This window comes from Pteronotus mesoamericanus, unplaced genomic scaffold, assembly GCF_021234165.1.
Source record: "Pteronotus mesoamericanus isolate MK-2021 breed Mesoamerican mustached bat unplaced genomic scaffold, CSHL_Meso_final contig_84, whole genome shotgun sequence".
In the NCBI taxonomy this organism is placed as follows: domain Eukaryota; kingdom Metazoa; phylum Chordata; class Mammalia; order Chiroptera; family Mormoopidae; genus Pteronotus; species Pteronotus mesoamericanus.
The window spans coordinates 6,800,688-6,824,461 of NW_026555267.1; the positions used below are offsets into that span (position 1 = coordinate 6,800,688).

General features: G+C 55.6%; 1 protein-coding gene across 7 annotated transcripts in view; it reads left to right on the forward strand.

The window, feature by feature from the left end:
- Positions 1 to 23,774, forward strand: part of MSI2 (musashi RNA binding protein 2) — a 373,521-nt gene that overhangs the window by 317,431 nt on the left and 32,316 nt on the right. For all 7 annotated transcript variants that reach the window (XM_054585454.1, XM_054585450.1, XM_054585451.1 and 4 more), the window contains exon 10: positions 7,232 to 7,306. In XM_054585454.1, coding sequence (XP_054441429.1) covers positions 7,232 to 7,306 — 75 coding nt within the window. The remainder of the gene's footprint in view (positions 1 to 7,231; positions 7,307 to 23,774) is intronic.

A 23,774-nucleotide genomic window follows, 5' to 3' on the forward strand; every position in this document is an offset into this window, starting at 1 on the left:
AGAAGCACAGGTGGGGGTGAAGCCAGCTTACTCTTGCCAGTGCCAAGGAGCAAAGGAACCGCAGCTGTGTTCAGCTATATGTCCAGCGCAGACTCTCCACGGACACCCAGGCTCAACCCCTGAACAGAGGGCACCCAGTGGTCTCATCGTGGGAGCCACAGCAGGAGGGTCTTGTTGAATGTCTTGGGTATTTGTGGACCTACTGTGTGTCCAGGCCTGGACTAGCACTGGGAGACAGATGTGGTCCCTGCCCTTCTGGAGCTTGTGGCCTAGTGAGAGATGATATTTAACAGCCAGTCATGCAGATAAATGATTTATCATAAGTAGAGAAGGCTACAGGGTGCTTTCAGAGCATATAAAGAGGAATAGAAACTAGCCTGAGGAATCAGGGAACACCTCCATGTGGCGGTGACATTGTAGCTGCAACGAGAAGAATGAGGGAGCCAAGGGCCACCCAGGCAGAAGGAGCAGCCTTGGATCGCAAGGGTCCTAGTGTGAAACCCTGAGGGCCAACTGGCCTGGCTGAGTGCAGCAGGTCCCGGCAGGAGGGAGGAGTGACCGAGTGGTTCTGGGATTGTGTTTGGCCACGGCAGGTGATGGACAGGCCCAACCCTGTGCTTCCCCGGACACGCCTCGGTGGGTCCTGCTCCAGGAGGGACGGGTATGTGATAAATGCCAGGTGCTTCCTCAGTTGCCCCAACTCTTTCCCCCTCTTCTCGAGCCTCAGGTTAATTGTTAGTTTAAAATGTGGCTAAGAGTCTATTAGTCCTTGAGCTATAACCACCCACCCCCCCAGCCTACCCCCATCTCCCTCACCCCTGCTGCTTAAGGTTTTTGCCCCCATGGAGACTGCCACAGGCAGAGGCTCCCAACTCAGCCACCCAGCGTCACAGGTGCGTTTCCCTCCCCCCACCCCCAACCAAGCAGAGAGCCCTTTGGGTAGAATTGATGGCATCAACCCAGCCTCCACCAAGGAGGACTTTGTGGGTCGGGGGGAAAGCTCAGGACTTTTAGAATCAGATCTGGACTCCTCACCCCATCAGCTGTGTGACTTGGAACAAGTGGCGGCCTCTCTGGCCTTCACTTACCCCACCCACAGACAGGGCTGTGGGAACCCTCATGTCGTGGGGTTGTTGAGCATAAATGAAACTCACATTGCACCCAGCCAATGCTGTATTTCATCAGATCTGAGCTGCCATGGCTGGCAAACCATTCAGAAGAAAAAATATGCTGTTAATTAAACTGCACTGATGCTTTCTTACCACACCAGCAGTGAGATAGAGCCTACTTTCAAGAGATATTAAAATGTGAAAACACTGTGTCTTCAGGTGAACAAAATACATACAGTAGTACGTACTCAAACTAGGAGCTGTTGGTACTAGGGGTTCTGGGCAAGTTATCTCCTGAGTAGGTGCCCAGTACCCTTCCCCTTGGGTCCCTTTCCGCCTTTGGCCAAGAACAAAGCCAGACCCACAGGTGTGATTTGTGCTTTGGCACCTGCAGCCTCCTCTTCAGTTTGGACCCCTGGACCTCCAGCTCAAGGAGTTGGATTATCTGCGTTTTTACCTCCGAAAAAAAGTCCATGTGCTGCACTCCAGACCTCAGTGGCCCCCGGGCCTCCTGAGTTCCCCAGCGACTCTGGTGACATCATCTAGGTACCTGGTGAGAGGGCAAATGTGCCCCCAGCCAGGAACCAGCTCAGCCCAAGGTCTGGGCAGAAGGGGTGAATCAGGCACGGGGCACACACTTCCAGTCTCACAGGCTGGTTGGCCTGTTGCCTCCCTGGCCAGGCTGGAGTCTCCACTCAGGCCTCTCTGGCTCCCCTGCCAGAAACGCCCAGAGCTGCCCTTCATTTCACCCACTGGCACAGCTTGGCATCCTGGGCTGCTGGGGGCGGGGGGTGACGTGCACTGTGCTGGGACCGACGCCCTTGCTTCTCCCCTCTGAAGTGGTGGCATTGGGAAGAGGCTGGCCCTTTGGAGGATGGCCCGGCACGTCCCCATCCGCCCCCTGGGTCACACCCTTCCCTAGTGCACTGGGCCTGCCCCTCAGTCCCAGAATCATTAGCTTTGCCACCAACAACCTCTGACTAATGACCTCGACTCACGCAGAACATTTTAAAAAATTTATTAATGAACAGAATGAGATGAAGTTTCAGTGATTTAAACTTTTTTATTGTTGTTGAAAGAACAGAAAAAGCACTTCTAGGGCTTTTTAGGAGTGAGACTATAAATCATTAAAGTTTTTAAATCCATTCACTCAACAAATATTTATTGAGTGCCTGCTAAGTGCCGCGTACTATTCTAGAGGCTTAGAATGCTGCAGAGAATGAAGCCTCTCATCTCAGGGAGCTGACATTCTAAGGAGACTGGTCTGTAAATGACCAGGAAACTGCGGAACTAATTTTTAAATATCCTTTAAGATTTCTCCATGCTTGGAAGTTCTCATCCAAGGGAAGCTGATGAGCTATGTATAGTTGCACAGCTATTCTTTCTCAACCTCTCTTGGTATGGCTGCAGACGTCCTTGGGGGTGGGGGAGTGGGGGTAGATCTAGAGTTATTTTGGTTTAGCTTTCAGCCTATAATCAGCCCGATGGGAATTCCTTAAAAAGAACTCAGGAGAAAAGAGGAGGGGTCAGGTCTCCCTGTCTTTGAGCTAGACAAAGTGAAGATCAACTGAAACCCTCAGAAAAGGTCTTTGTGCGGCCCTCAGACTTTGTTCCGCTGCCTTGCAGCAGCAAAGCGGTGCCCACAGTTATCCAGCTCAATGCACTAGACTCCCTTTGGTTTTTCATAATGAAAGTGGACTTAATAAAAGCAAACATTATTATTGTTGATATATTTGATTCCTCCTGGCCTTCTCCACCACATAATCCTGCTGCCTTTCACTCTCTTGACCCCACTGGGCAGACGCTATTTAACAGGTTTGATACCAGTGCTGGCAAAATACCTCGTTGCTGAGGCCTTGAAAAGCTTCACCCTGCTGGCCCAGAAGCAGAGACACACTTGACCAGCTGAAGAAAGCCAGAGGCACTCTGATCCACACTCGTACTGGGAAGCCCCTCGGAAATCCTGACCCAGTGTTGCCTGACATTAAGCCTCTCTGAAGTGAAAGTCCCTCCTCTCCTCGCCGCCGCCCGCCCGCCCCCCCCCCCCCAAATCATTGTCAAGAAGGAAGGAGGAGCTGTGATCTGCTGGCATTCACTAACAGACTTTGGACATGGGCTGGCACTTACAGCCGCGTGACTAGACTCATTTGTGATTTCAACTGGGATTTGTCTGTCCCAAAAATAACTGTTGAGGTCATTCCCAAGGAGGTCTCCTTTTGTTCAGCTCTTTCCTGGTAAACAGAGGAAACCCAAAATTCGGCCCTTCGTTTCATTCTTAGAGCAACACAATGCCCTCGAACTCTGTGCAGTGGTAGGAAGGTCCTGGATCTGCGATGATAGCCACCCGCGATGGCAGCCATAGCTACATGGAGCTGTTGAGCATTGAAGGTGTGGCTCGTGCATCTAAAGAACTGAAGTTTTTGTTTTATATAATTTAAATTAAATTCAATGTGAATTGGACAGCACAGACCTGGAGAAACCCCATAATTCCGGATGATTCTGGGGCCGGGCATGTTTGCAGACATTCTGCCGAGGAACAGGTTTTGGCATGTGGCGGCGTGTTTACGTGCAGACCTCATAGCCAGCGCAGTGCCCCGGGGCAGTGCTCTGCACCCCCCACAGCAGACGTGGCACTCCCGCAGTTCTGTTGTCTCCCCTGCCTTTCAAGTCCAGGGCCCAGTAGAGTCTCATAGCCCAGGAGAGTATGAGTCACGTGCCCATCCGGGATGCAGACACCCTCTGAGTGGAGCAGAGGCCTGGAACCACGCTTCTGAGAGCTCTGCCAGGATCCCCCCCAAGGGGGCCGTTACACGAGCTGACGGGCAAATTCAAATCCTGTTGTCGATTTCTGATCCGTGCCCCCTCTACAGTGCAAAGCCAATCTGTAGGAAAGGTGGCCATCCAGGCTGAAGGCTTGGTTTTTTCCTTTACTGACAAGAGATAATTACTATGGGATTGATCAGGCGTCCAGAGTGCTGGAGCAAATAAATTGTGCAGCAGCCAGTACGGAAGGGGCCCAGCTGCTAATGGAAGTGGTGGCTGGGTCATCTCACCGTAATGTGGCCCGATGGAGCCTCCGCGTGGGCCTGCCGTAATGTGCTATTGATATGCAGCCAGCCAATTTTCCCGTGTGGCTGGGGCCGGGAGCCGCTTGAGCAGAGCTGGGCTGCACAGCAGTAAATGAAGAGGAAAATTGAAGTAATGTTGTATTATAAATTTATGATTTCATCTGCCTGACCCAGAGGATGTTCGGTGATGGGGGGTAGAGATAAGATCCCCCACTCTGACTGCAGCCGAAGTCTCACCATTGTTGTTCAGGAGACAATATTGACGTCTCCGGGAAGATGGTGGGGAGGCCCCAAAATGGACCATGCTTTTCCTCCTTCTTGCTGAAGACTTTTGAGTGTGCCAGGAAGAAAGCAGATATGATGGAGGCCCGAAGCAGGAAGGGACTGAGCGGTCCACCGCCTGCCACCCCCGCCCACCCAAGAGAGTCGTGGAGGTGACACGTGGGCTTATACTTTTTGCTGTCAGATTAGCACTAAAATATTTAAGACCCCACCCCCCCAGCGCTGAAGTTAGAAGCCAGGGAGTCATTTTTCATGAGGAAAAGCCCCAGGCAGCAGTGATTTGGCTGCTTGCATATAATCCGTTTATCAATATTGTTGAAATAATGGCATAAGAAATCTAGTGCTGAAAGTTCTGATTTGATCGCAGGTGATTAATTTAGAGGAGAAATGAGCTGGCCAGCCATGAAATAAATTCCAAGGAAGCAGCCAGTGTGCGTGTATCCACATAAGGCATCCTAGCCCTGGCCCCGCCCCTCTGTCCATCCTCTCTCCCCACCAGGTGCCAGAGCTCCACGTCTCGCATGGGTCCTGCTCCTCAGCAGTCGGTGCAGAGCGGCCAGGCCGTCCTGTCTCGTCTGGGCAGCTTTCTGCCAAAAAGACACTTAGAGTTGGGAAATAAACACACAGGGAAGGAGCAGGTGGCAAGACCCTTTTGAGGTAGAAACAGGTCAGCGGGGCAGTGAGTTGTGACTGCAGAATTGGAAAGGATCTGCTGCAGCACAGGAAAGGAGTTGGGGCTGGTGTCAGCTGAGAATGGGGGCCCGTCGTCGCTCTAAGGGACCTGCAAAGCTCTCTACAGAAGGCACAGCTCAAGCTCCCAGAGAGAAGGGAAGACCTTCCCCTTCCCCCCTCCCCAAGGGCATGGTCCTGGGCCTGAGGCAGGACTGGAACCCAGGTGTCCAGCTGTCCAGCCCAGCGAGCTCCTGTTCTGGTGCTGACAAAGCAGAAGCTATGACACCAACAGGCACAGGGCAGTGAGGGAGGGTGAGGCCTATATCTGGACCTTTGAGGCTTAAAAAGTCTATGAACAGGCAGCAGGAAGACCAGCAAATTTAACTCCTGGCACCTGAGTGCACACGAGACGGAATTTAGTCAGCGGTCCTTTTCCTTTAGCCCTCACCTGCAGGGTCAGAAAAGGCTTGTAACATGGGAGAGTCTACCAGGGAGGTGGACGATGAGACCCCAGAGACTATGTTTAGGGACGTTTAAGGAGTTATTTAGAACTGCAGGAGCATGTGTGGGCAGCGGCCACCCTCATGGCTGGAGGGCGTGGTAACTGTCATAAACCCAGAGCAGCTTTCTGCCAGTTTTGGTGGTAAGCCACAGGGTCAACCCTGGCTCCTGGAGGCAACAAGGGAGATTATTGAAGGGGCCGGGGCAGCACGCAGAACAGCCTGGGGGACGAGCAGGGACAGGAGCTCTGTGGTCAGAGCCACAGCCACAGCCACAAGGAAGGGACACCCCGGAGTGACCAGGTCAGGGGCTACTGCTGCCACCACTGGATGCAATACTGTGCTTCTCACACGTTCCCTTGGCCAAGCCCCGCGTCCCCAGCCTGCCTGGCTCAGAGAGCAGGAGGAAGGTCTTTTCTGCTTGATGATGGGAGGCAGGCTTCTCTCCAAGAGCCACCAAGGCATGTCAAGGTGTTGGGCAGTGTCAAAGCAACTGTCTCAGAGGTCAAAGCCAGAGTCAGGCTGGTGGAGGTAGCAGGGTGGGTGGTAGGGTGGCTGGTGGCATTTGGAGAGCGTGACTGTACCACAAGTCCCATGTGGAAGGAGACCACATAAGCCTGTCAGGGTGGGCACGGGGGCAGCCATTGGCCGCCTATGGGCGGTGGACATTCGGCCCAAGAAGGCTACGCCAGCCTTCTTTGTAGCCTGAATCAAGAGGTAGGGACATGAAGAGTGAAGTGTCTTGAGGGGGCAGGAGGCAGGGTTGAGCTGAAGTGGCATCTCGCTGGCAGTTTCACAGTAAATCAGAGAAGGCCACACTGCCCCCAGGATTTCCTCTGCACCCCATGCCCGCCCAGCAGCAGTTTCCACAGCACCCCTCAGTTAACCGATCACCCCTGGGTTACCTGCTGAGGCAAGTGTCTGGAAAATATATAGTTGCTGTGAAACGCCTGTCAAGACATGTGGCACAAGGCCCGTGGGCTTGGGTCATGCTTTGTGGTGCACACTTTTAACACAACCAGCCCCTCAGCACTCTCCCAGGAATATTCTGGTACCCTGTGGAGTGTCCAAGCTTGGGCGTGGGCCCTGGGCCTCCCCTCCTCTGGGCCATGGCTCGTTAGGCCTGGTGTTTTTCCCGAGGCTCAGGGTCAGCCCTGAGTTTCGCCCTGCTCTGGCAGCGGCTGGCGCTGCTGGCCGCTGCCTTGGGAGAAGGCATTACGAGGACTTTAATCTCCCACTGTCAATAGCTTTAAGGTAAAGTACATTCAGGGTAAGCTCTCCAAATGTCAGAGCCGGGCACTGGCCCTGTGTTTGGTGCTAATACGTGGCATTTACTCTGCAGGTCAGGCAAGTGTGTGGGCTTTGAGGGTCTTTCTGCCCAAATACGGGTTAATTATCAGCAGGTTGACAGCAACTTCCCCAGCCTCAGGAGAGAGGTGACTCAGGCCCAGGGTAAAGACCGTCACAGGAGACAGATCATTTTGTAGAAGAAAAAAACTCAGGCTGTTTCTCTCCCTGCACCCTGCCCCCTCATAGGGTTCCCCTGGCCCCATACCTGAGGCGGCTCTACTAACAGGACCGTGCTCTTTCTTTGTTCAAGGCTACCCCAACTTCGTGGCAACCTATGGCCGTGGCTACCCCGGATTTGCTCCTAGCTATGGCTATCAGTTCCCAGGTGAGTGTCTTTGTCTCTGGGGGCTTTGGAAACACGGGATGTGGGCTGCATTTGGTGGGGGAGGGGGACCCCTAAAGAGAACACAGCTCGTACATACATCCATTCAAGAAGCAACTATAGGTGCTAAATTTCAGACCCTCCGCTCCAGGCCAGGGCCCAGCTCTGTCTGTGATTAACTGAAGCATCTCACTGGCCTGAGTGGCAGCTTTTGGGGGAGAGGGAAGGAGCTGAGGCAGTCACCTCGCCCTGCTGGTCCTCCTTTCTCTGAAGCCTGTTGGGTGTTCTCTCGCTGGGGACTGAGCGCCCAGCCCAGTGCTTTCTTTCAGCCCCTTTCTCACCCCACCTGCTGTCTCCTGTCCCCTGCCCGCCCCTCCTCCCCTCCTCCAGCTCCACCCTGTGCCTTTGGTGCCCATCTGCTGTGCGTTGGGTGTGCTGTGGGCTGCGGGTTTGCTGTCTGCCTTGGGTGGGGGTGTCAGATTCTCCCTCCCCTCTGTGTGGGCATCAGACAGCACCTCAAGGCGGAGGGCCGGGCAGGAGTGACCTCGCAGGGATGAGGGGAGGCGTGCTAACGGGAGGGAGCGTTTTCTGGGGCTTCACTTTTCCCCAGCCTGGCCCTGACCTGGAGTACAGACGAGGACATCTTAAGGTGCTTGGGGGAGTCTGTGCAGAGGACGGCCAGGGTTTCTACGGGAGGTGTTAGGAGCGGAGTTCCGTCCTCGGGTTCTGTGCTGGGGCGGGTGGGGGGAGGCTCCACAGGGAGCTGGGCTTCAGAGTTTCATGCTCCCGGGTGGCCATCCAGCCTAGGGGCCTGGGAACCTCAGGCCTGAGGTGCAGAGGGAGCAAAGTCACAGCTGTGAGAGGACAGGGTTCTGAAGCCAACAAGGAGGACAGTGGGAGGGGGTGTGCAGGGCTCGGCTGCGTTTGACTCAGGCTGAGCTTTAGGGAGGGGGCGGGGGAGACAGGTCAGGAGGCGTTTGGGACACTTAGAACCTTGCCTTACGGGAGACGGACTTCTCAGCCAGTGCCAGAGCCCTAGACCCTTGTCCTGGCTGCCCATGGCCACGGGCAGGTCGCTCTGGATCTCTGGACCTCACTTTTGTTTTCTGTAAATGAGGGGTTTGCGCAAGACGGTTGCTGCGGCCCGTACGCCTTTCTGGTTATAGGGGTGAGAGGCAGGCACAGCAGCAGGAGTTCCAGATGGAGAAGTGTGATTGGGGGGCTCCCCGTGAGCGTGTCCCTTTCCCTAGGGCCCGCCGACCACCGCCAGGGCGGCTGCGCTGAGGAGGCCCTCCTGCTGCCTCTCTACCGCGGGGGAGGGCCCGCGGCAGGATGGCCGCACCACAGCCGCAGCAGACGGCGCGGCGGCACTGGCCGGGAGCGCGCTCCGCCTGCGCCTCTGTCAGATTTTCCTGGTTCGCGGAGAGGGACACCGTGGCCCGGGGAGGGAGGAGCCAGGCCCAGGTGGCCCGGGTCTCACATGGGCTGCTCCACTGTCTCTCTAGCATACGTGTGTCCAGCATGATCACAGCAGCCGCATGTAGCTAGTAAAATTTAGATTTAAATTAGTTAATATTAAGTAAAGTGAACATTTTAGTTAGTAGCCACACGTGGCTAGTGGCTACTGTCAGCACAGAACATAGAACATTTTCATCACGACAGAAAGTTGTGTTGGGTGCACTGTGCCTGATGATAAAGGAAGAGTGTGTTAGGGCGGGAGTGCACTGTGCACACCCATATGCGTGTGCGCGCCCACGCATGCACTGTGCCCCCCAGGGAGACCCGGAGGGCCACACCCGGTTCCCCGTGCCCTTCCCATCCTGCTCCGCCCTGAAGCTGGTGGCCGTTCAGGGAGGCTTCCCTCTCCTGGCCCCCTTCCCAGAGGGCAGGCGCAGCCCACCGCCCCTCACAGCCAGGTTGCCGTTGCCCCCTTGGTGCGGCACTAGTCCTGGGAGGACAGAGTTGGGGGGCCCTAACAAACGATTCTTTGGGGGGACAAAGTGGACCCCATGCTAAGGCCCCATCTCATCTGAGAGCCTGCCCTCGGAGCCCCTTGGGCCAACCCAGGACACGTCGGTGGAACTCTGTCTCAGGGGCCAGCACCCTTGCGTCTGCCCTAGACAGACAGAGGTGCGGGAGCGACCACTGAGGCTGGCCGAATGAGCGGGGGCGCCCCCGGGGCCCCGCCCCATAAGCAGAGCTTTGGGGATGGAGATGGGGTTGTTGAAGGGCACGGAATGGGCTTGGAGTGACTGTGCCCGGGTCCCATCTGTTTACTGTTGTCATCAGCTCCCCACAGCTTAAAACAGTCACGTGAGAGGGGACAGGAATCCAGCGGTAAAATGCCAAGACAGAGGCTCCGTGACCTGTGGGACTCGGCTGTGTTCTTTCCCGGCCATCAAGCTCCCCCATCCCACTTAAGCCCCTGAGGCCACCTGCTTGCAGAGAGGGTCAGGGCGTGAAGTGGCCCTGGGCCAGGAGGGGGGTGGCCCAGTGGCTGCGCCAGCCATCCACGTGCCTCCCAGAGGAGCCTCTTAAGAGTGGGGGCCCTGCCCGTCGGTCCCAGCCCCTGCCCAGGCAGCCTGGGGCTCCCTGTGACTTCCCAGTCAAGACCTCGTGAAGTGGTGTCTCCCTGGAGAACCAGACCCGACCCCTCCTGGTGCCTGGGCGGCAGGGCCAGGGCCCCCATGAGGGAAGCTCCGCAGTGTTCTGACGCCTGTCCCTTGCTTTGTGCCAGCAAGGCACATTCCTAGTAGACGTGGTCGCGAAGCCTGGGGTGCAGAGGGGCGGCCAGAGGAGGGCGCACCCCGCCCTCTGTCCCGTCCCAGCCCGCATCATGCGGACCCCTGTGCCCTGGGATCCCGTGAGTCAGGGACATCGGCACCGCTGTCGCGTCACCACCAACCCGTCCTGATGTTTTCTCTCTGTGGGCTTTCTTTTCCATGTCCTCACTGTGTGCCCACTCCCCCCACTTCGTGCCTCCAGTCTTTCCTGTGATGTGTGTGCATCCTGCGCCCCTCCCCGCCCCTCTCTGACTCCGTCCTAGTGGGACAGTTCGAGATAGGCAGCCGACAGGAACACAAGGACCCCCAGGTCCCGGAGAGCGGCTGAGGCTCTTTATCCCATGTGTGTTCACTCACAACCCGTGCATCCCTTTCAGGAAAGTACAACCTAACCTTCACCAAGGCCCCTCCTTTTCACCCCGATTGGCTCTTTCTACGAATCCCATCTCATCTGCTTGTGCGTCCAGCGTCCCTCTCGGCGGAGCCCCCTAGGACCTGCACGGCCTTCCTGGGGCGCACAGTGGGTGTTAAGCAACACCTGCCTCTCCCCACATTTAGATTCTATGAAAATAAATGCGATGCTGATAGAGAGGGCTAGATGCCTTTGGGTAATTTCTGGAGTGGGGAGCAGTTCTTCCCTAGGAAGACTGAGCGATGACAGCCAACCTCTGAGGGAACGGCTCCTCCACCCAGGCCCGGTTGGGCCCACCTGCCCCCGCCCCGGCCCGGCCCTCGGGGATCGGTCTGTGGGCTCCTAGTATTAGGGTCCCGATCCGTGGTTCCCGTTTCCTGTTTTTCCACCTCGACTCTCAGTTTAACCTGTTGACTTCTGTTCTTATTTCACTTTGCAGACTATTTGCCGATTTCACAAGACATAATTTTTATCAACTAGCTCTTAAGAGAGGCATAAGCTGGGGTTTGCTACCAATGCTGGAGAGGGGACACAGTCCCGGCCGGGGCCGCCCCAGCTGCTGTCCGGGCCCACTGGACCCGTCCTAACCACCTGTTTGCACGAACGTTCTTTTGTTCATTTTTAATTTGTGGGAAAGACTCATGTCCTCATTGCTTCACAGAGATTTTTAAACATTTTATTCTCCAGTCCCTTCCCCTTGTTGCTTCCCATACGCACTGTGAACACACTCCCCACCTGCCTCCCCGCGCCCCCCCAGAACGTGGCAGGGCTGAGGGAGACTTCTCACAAGCTGTGTAGAGCCTCCTCAGCGAATGCCGGCAGAAGGCACCAGATTATTGTAAATAATGACCAAACAGGCTCATCGGCACACCTCATGGGGTGAACTGTGACATGCTGGTGGGCCGCAGGGGTTGGGGACAGGTGACTTGAGCACCTGTGTCCTGTGGCGGACAGCACTTTAAGTGAACTCACGCACACACACAGTGCGGTAAATACCAGTGTGAAAAACCTGACCTGGAAGAAAAGCTGTATCAAGGTGCTCTGCTTGTCCTTGCCCTGGGGGCCAGTCCCTCAGTGGCTGTTGCCGCAACAATAAGCAAACCTGTCTCCCAGAAGGCACAGTGGAGTCACCAGGCGCTGCCCCATCTCAGGCACTGTGGGCGCCGATCCCCACCGGGCCCCTCGTTCCCTGCACCCCCACCCCTGGCCCGTGCTGGCCTGGCCTTCCCTGCTGGCTGGCACCAAGGGGCTCTTGGCCGACCGGGGAAGGTGGGGACAAAACTCAGAGGGTCGGCACTGCTGAGGGTCACCTGGAGAAGGGCTCTCTTTTCCCACGATCCCGACCCCCTCAGGCCCCATTTGAAGAGCCCCTGTGCTCCTGGATTAGTGAAGCACAGCTCGGTTGGACCCTGCCCCCTCCCGCGCCCCCCAGCCCCCCAGCCCCCCACTCCGGTTAACCCTCATAGTTTGTGAGAAGTGACCCATGTGCTTCCATTGGGTGCATTTGACGTGAGCAAATCCACGCCTGAATGTCAGCGTCCTTGAGACCCTGCCTGTGTGGTTTTGCGCATCTCATTAAAGATGCTTGATGTAATAATTGGTGAGTTTTCTTTTCCCACACCCTTTTTCATGAGTGCAATTTTTTTTTTTAATCTGTATGGCTTTTTTTTCCCCCTCTTTATTTTGTTCTGCTATGGATTGCTTTGCTTTGGTGAACTTGTCTTAGGATGCTTGCCTCCCAAACATTTTAGCCATTGTGAATTTTCTTCATCTCTGTAAATAGCTCATCTGTGCTTCTCCCTAACGACGTTTTATTACCCCTCCTCCCCCCGTAAGTAACTGAAGTAGAAAAATAAATTGTTTACCACGGACATGCTGTGTGCTGCTGTCTCTTAGCCTGACAGTGTCCTGTTCTCGCTCCCGGGGAGGTGACTGCACTGAGTAACTAACCTGGGCCAGTGACAGCCTAGTGCAGTTCCAAAAGCACGCAATCCCCCCTGGCTACCGCCTATCCCCAGCCCTCCCCCCAGCCCCGCTTCCTCGTGTCCCCTGCTCTTGCTCAAGGTGGGCCTGCCCTTGAGCAGAAAGACAGCATCTGCACGCCGCAGCTGCATGGTTCGCCCCGTGCCCCTTCCTCTGCCATCGCTCCTGCCCTTGAGTGAGAACGCCCGCGGGACACCTGGGCCCTTCACATCTGTGTACCAGGTGTGTGTGAGCTCAGGCGCGTGTTCGTGCACACCGGCCTTCGTGCCGCTCGCACGTGGCTTCCTTCCCTGACCCCCTGAGCTGTGTAGGTTGCAGGAGGCCCCTGCTGCGTAGGGCCTGAAGCTGGAAGATCTTGTTTCCAGGTTCCACTTAGGCATGTGACCTTGAGCAGGTGACTCAGCTAAGCCCTGGGGATAATAACAGTGCCTAGTTAGTTAGGTGGTTCAACTTAAAGAGGAATGTGTGTAGGTGAACACGCCTTGTAAATTGGTAAACGTTCTACAACTAGAAACGCTAGAAATGGGGCACAGCTGTTCCTGTTGTGCCCTTCCCCTTTTCTTCCTCGTCACCCCGGCGGAGCTGCCTGCTGGTAGATCTGCTTATCAGGGAAAAGAGTAACAGAGGGTTTCCAGGTGAAGCCACAGAGTTGCTAGGACTCAGTACGTGCCCTCACGCCCCGCCCTGCCTCTTCCTTTTTCCCTCTTCATTTACGGATCCTCAGACTCTGGGTTGTGTATCAGATAACTGGACACGAGTAACACTCCTCCTTCAGGACACTTTTAATCCAGCCGAGGGAGACAGAACCAGAGATCAGACCTGTGGAGCATCATGGGACAGGTGCTCAGCTAAAAAGCGAGTCTCTCTCTGCTGTGAGGAGACGGGTGGGCTTCTTGTCCTGCCTGGGGGACAGTCAGGAGTTGCCCCTCGAAGATGACACCAAAACCGGGTCCTGCAAAGTTAAGTGGGATTAGCTAAGTAAAGAAGGGAAGGGACTACGTCCCAGGCAGAGAAAGGACACGGTTAGGCACTCACTCAGTCTTAAGAAAGAAAATTAAAAAAATAGCCCTGGCTGGTGTGGTTCAATGGGTTGGGTATCATTCTGCACACCCAAGGGTCAATGGTTCGATTCCCCCTCGGGGCCCATGCCTGGGTTGTGGGCCAGGTCCCTGGGGTGTGGGAGAGGCGACCGACTGATGTTTCTCTCCCTCCCTACCCCAAAAATAAAATCTTTAAAAAAAAAAAAAAACCCCTAAGAAAACACAAAATAATAAATGGCCTAAACAAAATAAGAATTGTTCCTCTCTCCCATGTAAAAGAAGCCTGGATGTAGCTTTATAGTATTAGGTCTTGGTTTCTCCTACTTTCTATCTTCTTCAAAATGAGAAGGCTGCTTCTCATAAGAAGGCTGCTTGGACTCCAGTCATTACCTACTCACCCCAGAAGCGCACATCTCTTCCCCTTAATGCTTTTCAGAAGTCCCGCAACATACTCTGCTTCGAGCCCACTGGTCAGACCTTAGTCACATGACCAGTTTCAGTTGCAAGGGAACCTCAGAACTGTCTTTCTTCCAGGTAACCATGGGCCTGGCTGAAAACAGGACTCTGGTACTAAGGAAGAAGAGCAGAATAGGCACTAGGGGACACGTAGCAATCTCTGCCACAACCCTGAGAGGAGGCGTTGCAGGTCTCAGGGTTCTGAGCAGTTCAGGGTATGGGGGCTTCCAGGAGCATCTTGGGTAGGGGAGGGGGGACAAGGCCAGACTGGATTTTAAGGAGGAGAGTGATGGGGTCAGATTTCCAGAGAGAGAACAGGTGTTTGGAGAGGCAGGGCAGCCAGTAAAGAAACTGTAAGGATGAGTTCAGAAGAATGCTCCCTTTCTGTTCCCACTCCTCTCCTCTGTGCCTCACCTCTCTTGGCTCCATTCCTCAGGCCCTGCCTTGGGCTTGGCAGGTGGCCCTTGGGGTTCTTTCAGTGCTACTGGGTAATGCAAGGCTAATACAGCCCCAACCGCTGGGAAGTTTCTAGGCCACCGTCTTTACTCCAGAAGTGTCCTCAGTAACAGGTACTTGGGGCAGCCAGGACCTCCAGGCTGGTGTCCCACAGCTCAGTGTTCACACCTCCCTCCCAGGACACAGTTTGCGTGTGAACAGGGGCGTGCTGGTCCCAGGCGGGGAGACCCTGAGACTCTTGGCGTGGAAATGCCAGTTTGCAGCCCTTCCAGGTCAGTGATGGAGAACAGGTTTCACCTCCGGCGCTGATAGTGACTGATAAGTACTGGCTTCCTAGAGCACTGGCTTTAGAATGATTCTGAGGCCAAGTCCCAGCTCAGCAGAAAGGAGCTGTGATTAATCAGCGGTGCCTGCTGGTTGCTGAGTTGGATGCCCCCGCACCCCCTCGCTCATACTTTGTCTTACTTATTCCAGTGTCGTGGTGCATGGGTGTCCATGATTTTTGGTCACTTAAAGATGGCCACCTGTTTCACACAGAAGGAGGGGGGTGTGGTCTGAGGATATGCGGTTCCCTGTGAAGGAGAAGCCATGTAGTCTGGTGTCAGGAGAGGCTGCAGCCAGGTAAGCTTTGCCTTGGCCAAGTGGTCTGATGTTTGAGCAGAGACCAAGGCTAAGGGTCAGACCCATCCTGAGGGGCGTGGCTTGAAGGTAGAAAGCAGAGTGGAGAGAACCTGAGGTCTCAGGACGGGGATGGGTTTAAGCAGTTTGGCCTTGGGGAAGAGGCTGCATCCTGAACTACCTCGTGCCTCACCTGTCAGTACAGTCCAGTTGACGACGTTTCCTAGTGTTCAGACATGCTAACAGCTGCCACCCCAACAGCCAGGATCCTGCCTGGATCGGCACCCCGGGCCAGCGCGGGAAGGGGTCCAGGGGCCTGTGTCCACCAGCTCCTCCAGCCCACTTGAGTGGCGGAGACCCTCATGGCCTGCACCCACTCGGGAGGGGTCGGACCTGGGCTTGTGCTCCACCTGGTCTCTCCCGAGTGCTGCTTTTTCTTACCTTGTTTTTGGAGAGAGAGGAGCCTCCCTCCATAGCGCCTGCGGCGTTGTTCAGGGCAGGGGTGGGAGATTCCAGTGAGCACCGCTTGCAGGGGGGCTGCGGAACCAGTGGCTTCGGTGTAGGTGGAAACGCCAGGACTCTTTCCTCTTTCCTAAGTTTGTCCCTTGCCCCAAACATGCCCTCCTGGGGAGCCCCAGGGCCCCCCCCACCCCCGACAGGATAGACCTGCGCCGCCATGGCTGTGGCTCATTTTTTTCTGGTTGAGTTCTAGAACGGAGCCGCCCCCCGCCCCAGTGAGCGATGGCCAATTCCTCACTAGTGGGCAAGCCGGCCTTGACATGCCAAGACAGGGCGGTTGGCTTTCCAGTTCTGACAACCTAACCAGGGACCCACGCACCCGGGCCCCCGCAGCCGCGTGCCCCAGCACTTTAAAGCAAAGTGCTCCCTCATAACAGAAAGCTCCTGGTGACACAGCAGCCCAGCCCCGCACGTCCGTTCCCAGACCAGCCCTCTGATCTGCATGTCCCTCTGGCGCGAGCCTCGTCTCCGGGGATTACCCCTGCACAGGATGGACCAGAAGCCAGATTTTAAATCACAAGCTAGCCCTCCCGTGGCCAGCCCCCTCTGCCAGCTGTCCCTGTGTGCAGTTGGGGCTTATCTTCTCTTTGCATATTAAAGGCAGGCTTAGTCAGGAAAGTGTATCTGCTACTTTAAAAGATGGAAAAGCAAAATTCGGCAGAGCACCCCAAATCCGGCCTGAGGATAGCTAGGGCTGTGGGTGGGCCATGCCGCCGCCCGCCTCCCTCAGTGTGGAAAATCAGGAGCTGACGCTATTCCCAGATGGAAGCAGAGCGTGCTGCCTAATAGGCACTTAATAAATGTTTGCGGAAATGAATTGGAGCAATCTGAATTGACGGGAATTGAGGGTTTCACTTTCGATTAGCTTTCTATGCCTCTTGAAGCTCTTTTGCATAAATAAAGGGCAATGTGACTAACCGAGCTCAGCTCTGCGTGGTAAAACCCAGAACACTGTGTTCTCGGGGAGCCAGGAGACTCTTTCTTGCCTCTGGCTTGCTGGGAGAGGAAGACCTCCTCTGGACCTCAGTTTCCCCCTCTGTCAAACGGCGCTATTGATCCTTGTCCTGTCCCCTTCCTTGCAGGTTACTGGGAAGGTCCCTGGGACCAAGGATGATCTAGTGCTTTGGAAAAGGGTAGTGTTGTGTCGATGGAGGGAGACCCATGCAGGAGCAGCCGGCTCCACCGGGGCAGCAGTGAGGGAGGGTGCGGACCTGACTCTGCACTCACTGTCCGTGGGCTGTGCGGGGCTGTCCAGATCCCAGCTACCCTGGCGCTGCCGTCCTCACTCCCTTCACATCGTCCAGGTGCCAGTACCTCCCAGCTCACAAAGCCTGCAGCAAGCCTGCCAGCAGGGATGTGACTGCCTTTCTTCCAACCGTTTAGCTTTCATTTCCATCAGCAAACTCAAGTGAGAGGTCACAGCCTAAAAAAAAAAACACCACAACAAAAACAAATTGCTCAGAGCGTGAGATTATAGGCAGGCAGCAGTGCCAGGCCTGAGGGGTGGGCAGCTCACGCCCTCCAGGACAGCTAAGGACAGGCCAGAAGGCAGAGAGTGTGGCCCCCACCCCCTCCGGAGACCCTTTCCCCGAGTCCAAGTCAACTGGGTTCCCCTGCACCCAGAGACCACACCCCATGGGGTCAGCCCTCTGCTCTGTGTTCCTTCAGTGTTGGGGGGTTGAGAGCATGGTCTCTGTGGAGCGGGCAGGGTCCCGGCGTGTTCCTGTGTGCCCTGACGGGTGTGCCGTGAGCACGGGGGAGGAGTCACTGCCTCTGCCTGGAAAGCTTTCAGGACGGAGCGACTCTGAATCGGGTTTTGAAGCACAAATAGAAGTTTGCCAGGCAGTTGATAAGGGAAGGTATTCCACGTCAAGGGACTTGCAGGCTTAAAGGCACAAAGGCATGGCCTGTCTTCCCTCCTTTGCATTCCTGCCTCTGTTGATTCTGTGTCCCCCATCTGGGCAGATGTTGTTCCATAATCTTGGCTGGAAAGCTAAACAACAGATCTTGGCATTGGGCAGCCGATGCCGCTTCTTTCCAGACCCAGGGAAACCCAAGCAGACACTCCGTGGACCAGCAGTGCCGACCCTATCCTGCCACAGGAAGCCGGGCCCTGCTGGGGCCTTTGTCGGTGCTGCTGCGCTGACCGGTGGGCTCTCGGTCTTCCTCTTTTGAGGTGGAGAGCCTTGCCCAGGCGCACCTGTCACAGGAAGCAGAGCACCGACGGCTTTTCCCCAGTGTCGGCTCTGCTGCCCTGCGTTGAGCCCAAACAGGTGTCTGGCTGAGCCCCCTGTACCCCTGATTTTGCAGAGGAGCCTCCGAGGCCAGCACCTAGGGCCCCTCCTGGCTTTCTTCATCTGACCTCTGGTACCAGCCTTGGATACACTGGGATTCAGGAGTAGGAAGAGACACCTTCCGCCTGCACCGCCTTGCATATCCGTCCCACTTCCACTCATCCGTCCTTTACTCACTGAGCACCGAGGTATTAAGCACCTGCTGGGCCTCAGGCCTTGCTCTAGGTGCTGGGAACACTCTGGTGAACCAGGGAGACATGCCGCTGCCTTTACAGGGCACTTGTTGGGCAGAGAAGCAAACAGGGTCCCACTCGGATGGAAGGGCCCACCGGGGCTTCTCTGGCCAAGCCCTTTCTAGAAGAGCTGGGAGGAGCCGGATGAGCCCAGCAGGTCACAAGGGGGCATCAGGCTCCATCAGTCCTGCTGCCAAGCACCAGCCCCCGGGCTCCAGGCCCCACGTCCGCACCTGTGGTCACCACGTCCCAGGGCCACCCCAGCCAGGCCCTCCCTGAGCCCCTGGGAGCCTCTTGCCTCCTGCCATCACATTACCCCACCAACCTTAGAGCTTGCACTGCAGATAAAACATACCCTTATCACTCACAAGCGAATTGTAAATGTTATCTATTAAAGCACTTTGGATGTAAAATGTCATGTAAATTAATAGGATTTTAGAATAGGAAGGCACCAAAGGGAGTTCTCAGCTCCGCTACTGTTATTACCTTGAGCAATAATAATAAAAATAGAAATAAAAGTTATCATTCCACTTACTGAGCAGATTACCGAGCGCCAGATAACCATGCTGAGCACCCGGCGCTATCCTCCCGTGGAATTTCTCAGCAGCCCGATGAGGAGGAGGAGGCCCAGAGGGAAGTCATGGGACTTGTCCTGGGCGGCAGCACCACCACCAGCGACGGTGGGAGGTGGGATCTGTACCTCCTTGCTGTTAACCACAGTAGTGTACAGCGTTCTTTCAGTTCTCTGGGCCTTGAGTCCGTCTCTTAAATGGGACGAGCGATGTCTTTCTGTCGAGTGGCAGTGAGGGCTCCTTGGGAGGAGGCGGGCCGGCCCTTTGGCCATGGGAAGTACTCCAGGGGTAGCCGCTGTTGTTCTCATCAGTGTAATGATTCCTTTTCTCACCATCTTACTTTATACATTGGGAAGCAGGCCCAGAAGTCCTACCATGCAGCCTGTCAACTAGCCATTTAAAAGTTTTAAATATTTCTGAGCTCATTGTCAATAGCATCGGCCCTGAGCACTCAGAGGACCTCCCGCACCACTCTGTGCACCTTCCAAGACTCCCTGACGGCCCCAGGCCCATCGGTGAGGCCCCGGACGGCAGTGGTCTGTCATCCAGCCCCTGGGACACCCCATCTCAGGAGACAGGAAGTGGTGGAGTCTGCATTTCACACGGAGGGAGCTTGTGATCACAGGGGTTCGTTTGCTCGCCGAGCCCGTGACGGGGCCAAGGTGGGAACCTGAGGTGTTCCAGCTGGAAGTCGGGGGTGCTCAAGACTTGAGCGTTCCCCATCCTGGTCCACAGAGGTGGGCGCCCTAGGATGGGGACTGGGAATCCTGCTGCCACATTTAGATTTAAACGGCTCAGCAAGAGTCTCTTTGGGGAGGAATCAAAATGTTGACTCTTTCCCTAGCAATTCAACATCTGAAATTTGGGGAACAGGGAGAAATGTAAAAAGTCGTCTGACCAGGGAGCTCTACAAGGACCAATGATCAGACCAGTGGTTTGTCCTTCCACCCACTCGTGGCAGGCGGCAGGGTGTTTTAACAGAAGAAACTGCAGTTTTTGTGAGGAGTGGGCAGGAGGGGCAGTGCTGTATGGAAAGAGAAATTCTCAAAATAGTTGATGTCTTGTTAGAAGCTCCGGTCTGGTGTCACTTCACTTAGAAGGCCTCGGTCTCAGAGGGACAGGCAGGTGTTTGTCCTGTGGGCACAGGTGTCCCTGGGTTACCCAGGGCCATGAACTGCCATCAGAGGGCGGCAGGGCCAACGTTGCTGCGAACTCCCCATGGCCATTCTCGTCCTTGAGGTCTTGCTGGAGAGCGCGTGATGCTGGACAGTGTCCTCCTCGGGCCAGAGCCCTGGCCCGCACTTTAGAGCAACCTTGCCTCGTCCCCAAGGCCTTGGGTGGTCAGGCCAAGCCTGAATGAAGCTGGAACTCTCTAAGGTCCCCACCCCCAACTCAGTGGGCAGAGACTAAGAAGCATGTCGAGGGGCCTGGGTCTTGGTCATATGTGTGTGCAAGGGCCCAGCTTGGTCATTTTTTTTTAACTGAATTGAATTGTCATGGGGAGAGCTCCGAGGACTCAGTCAAGGTCAGAGCCCTGGGAGCACCTCTGTTCCTTTCCTTTTGCTTCCTTGATCTTAGAGAAAAGAATTGGTTAGAATGGCTACTTCGCTGCAGGCTCAGCTATGAGAAGGCCCTACAGCAGACACGGGAAGGGGCCTGGCTCCCAGCCAGGGGCTCAGGGGCAGATTGGCCCCTTTCCCCAGGCAGAGCGAGCCACAGCTCCCCTCTGCCCAGGGCCCTGCTCATCAGTCGCCGATTGTCTCTCCTTCCCTAGGCCTTAGTTTGTGGGCAGCCTGGCCCCGCAGATGGGTCCCCCTTTCCCATCAGGGAGGGTAGTGATTGTACGCTCCATGAAGGCAGAGACTGCGCGTGTTCAGTTCACAGTCCCAGGGAATGGAACAGTGCCTGGCACGTGGTGGGCATGCAGTAAACACTTGTTGAGAGGGAGGGGGCTGAGGAAGGGTCTGCAGTTACGGAGTTCCCTGCAGAAGCTCTAGGTGGGCGAGGTTGCTCGCTGCTGTGGCATAGAAAGGGCCTGGGAGGAGAGAAGAAGGAAGCTTACTGGGCCTGAGTCCCCAGAGAGAGCTCTCCGCTTCCTCCTGCCAGAAGCGCCCCAGCACCAGATAGGCAGTCCCTAAACCTCGTTCTCAGCTCCACCTGCGCTTTTGGCGTCCCCTGGGGAGCTTTAGAAGTTTCTGCTGTCCTGGCTGTGCTGCAGAGTGAGCATTTCAGCGTCTCTGAGGGTAGGGTCCAGCAGCAGTGCTTCCCAAAGCCCCCCGGGGGTTGTCAGTGTGCAGCCAGGTTTGGGATGGGCTGAGGAACTGCCCTGGAGGTCCGCTGCGGCCTGGAGCAGTGATGGCGGGGAGGTGAAGGTGCTCGCTCTCCAAGGGGCCAGGAGACAGCTCCGAGTGCCTCCTGCTCTCCCTTCCCCCTCCACAGCCCTCGACTCCACGCTGTGAGCTGGAGCAAGGCCGGGATGGGATGAGACCCAGGGCTGCTGCCCAGCTGCAGAGTCAGTCACCCAGAGCAGATCGGAAGCTGCCACGTGGGGGTGGGGGGCTGGCCTCACCCCACTCTAGTGCTTGGGGCCCGGGGGCGGCAGCTGCCTTGTTTTGCTCCCTGGGCACCTCCAAGTCAGAAGGAATCTGGGCAAACGCACACCTTCCATTCCTGGCCCTGCATCCTTGGTCTGCACTTGACTCTTCTGGGAATTTTCTTTTGTTTCCAAAGGATGCTCCCTGACTTCCCCTTTTATGCTTCTGCAACCCCTTTCATCCAGAGGCTCCCTGACAACAAAACATTATAAAACCTCACAAGGTTTTGTAACAGTTTACCTTCCCTTCATCCCCATGGAAATGTCTAAAGATTGTATATTATCTAAACATTAAGCCACACAGCAATTACATTGAAAAATATGTATTTGGGGCAGTTTTTGCGCCGTCCCTCTGCTGTCGGTGCCAGGACCCTGAGGGCTTTTGGCCCTGGAGCTGTCAGCTTCGGTAAGCAACAGGGGGGATTGGGGACCAGGCCCCAGCCGGGCGCTTCCCCGCCCCTTGCCCAGGCAGCCCTGGCCTTTGCCTTGGCTTCTCCGCCTCCCTCTCCAGAGGGACGGTAGCCAGGCTCCAAATAACTGTCATTTTCCCAGCAGAGGGCCAGGCATTTCCAACCCGCACTCTCCTGCACCCCAGTCCCTGGCAGCAGCTCCCAGCTCTCGGTCCTGCCCCGGGGCCTCCATGGGAAGGGCGCTCTTGGTATCTTCGATGAATGTCAGACTTGCTTCTAAAAAGGAAATCAGATTTCTGTTTTGAATGCCAGGAACTTGGGGTTTTCATTTGTTTGTTTGTTTTGTGTTTCTTCCAGAGAGACATATCTGATCTGCTTCCTTCTACACTAAAGTTTACAGTTTGATCCTGTAACTATGTCCCTTTGGTCATCAAATGTCCTTCTTCAGGCCCTCTGCTCCGCTCTGAACTCCGGGGTCCTCTCACTCCACATAGGCGTCACCCAACTTTTTCTTCTCTCACCCGCCTGCAGCCCTCGCTCTCTCTCTTCCTGCACAGAAGATAAAAGCTGTGGGTTTTCTTTAAAAGCACTAGCCCTGTCACGGCAAGCAAGCCTGCCCTGGGGGCTGGGGAGTCCTCGGCCAGTCAGAGAACAGGTAGTAGCATTTCTAAACTCTTCTAGGACATGTTTCTTCCATTCTGGGTGACAAATTTCTTTTGGTTGCTTTTATCTGAGTATCTGGAGTCAGTAAAACAGCACTGGGTTTAGCCAAGAATGTGGGAACCATCTATAGGAATTTCTGGTGGGGGAGACGCGGCGGGGGCCGGAGAAGGGGGCAGAGAGAGCTTTCGGCAGTAACACCACAGGAAAAATGGTCTTTCATAACGAACCATTCAGGATGGTAGTGCACATTACCTACAAGAGAGTGTTTCATAAAGCTTCCCCTCAAAACCACAGCCTGTCGGAGCCATACAGGACCTCGAATTCCCTCATCTCCTCCTCTGTGAGAGGTGCAGAGGGGCCGTGACTCATCCTATGGGGCATCCAAGCCATGAGCGCGCCCAGGCCATGCACTGCGGGCACTTCCTCTCACACCTGGACGGGAGAGGACGCAAAGAACGAGGTGCATGACCCTCCATCCCACAGCGGACAGGAAAGCGACTCCCTCAGTGTTTACCCAAAACTAAGGCACCCCAGGCTTCCTCTGAATCAGGGAGTTGCTGCACTCACTGTGCACCAGAATCCTCTGGAAGGTCTTTAAAAGGTAGAGGCACACGCCCACCTGCTTCTGTATGTGTTGCTAAAGGCCCTCAGCCAGGACAGAGACCTGCTGCCCTGAGTGGAGACTGCGGTGGCTCTCACAGGGGGCTGGTCACCACCCTAGTCTCGGGAGGACCTTTCCCTCCACAAGGTAGCCGGGTGACTGCCCTAAATGGGACATGTGACCCAGCCCCTGCCCTTGAAGAATTGGTCACCCAGCCAGAGAAATAAGATGTGCACATAAAAAATAACTGTTTAGGATAGGCAGACACCAGCACGTGCCACAGAAAATAAAAAGTAGGTGTGGCGGCATGTAATTCTCAAAGAACCAAAAGTGCCCTTGACTTCCTCCTTGAAATGAAGCCCGGAAAAAGGTCTCATTCACTCCCAGAGGTGTGCTAACACCCACCCTAGTGACAGAGGGGCGTAGGGACCAAGGAGCTCCAGGCGACAGAGACTGGGTCTCTGGGTGTGACTGCGGCCGGCCGTGCACTGCAGCCCCTGCCAGCCGGCAGCCGGCAGCCGCCCCTGCCTGGAACTCCGCCATTAGCGCTTGATGCCTTTGCACCCGGACATTTTCCTTTTAAATGCAAGGTTCCCTAATCGGAGGAGCATACTGGGTCCCCAGTACCTAAGGTCCCAGGTCGGCGACCTGTAGCTCTCAGGCCCTGAGATTTTTCTTTTTCTGCAAAACCCTTTTCTCCTTTCTGCCTGATTTACTGTTAAGAAATGGGAAGGTGAGACCACTGGGGTCATGCCAGCCCGCTTGGCCGAAGTGCTGTTCTTAGAGCTGAACAGAAGGATGCATGTTCTAATTCAAACTTTGGAAATTGAGTGCCACT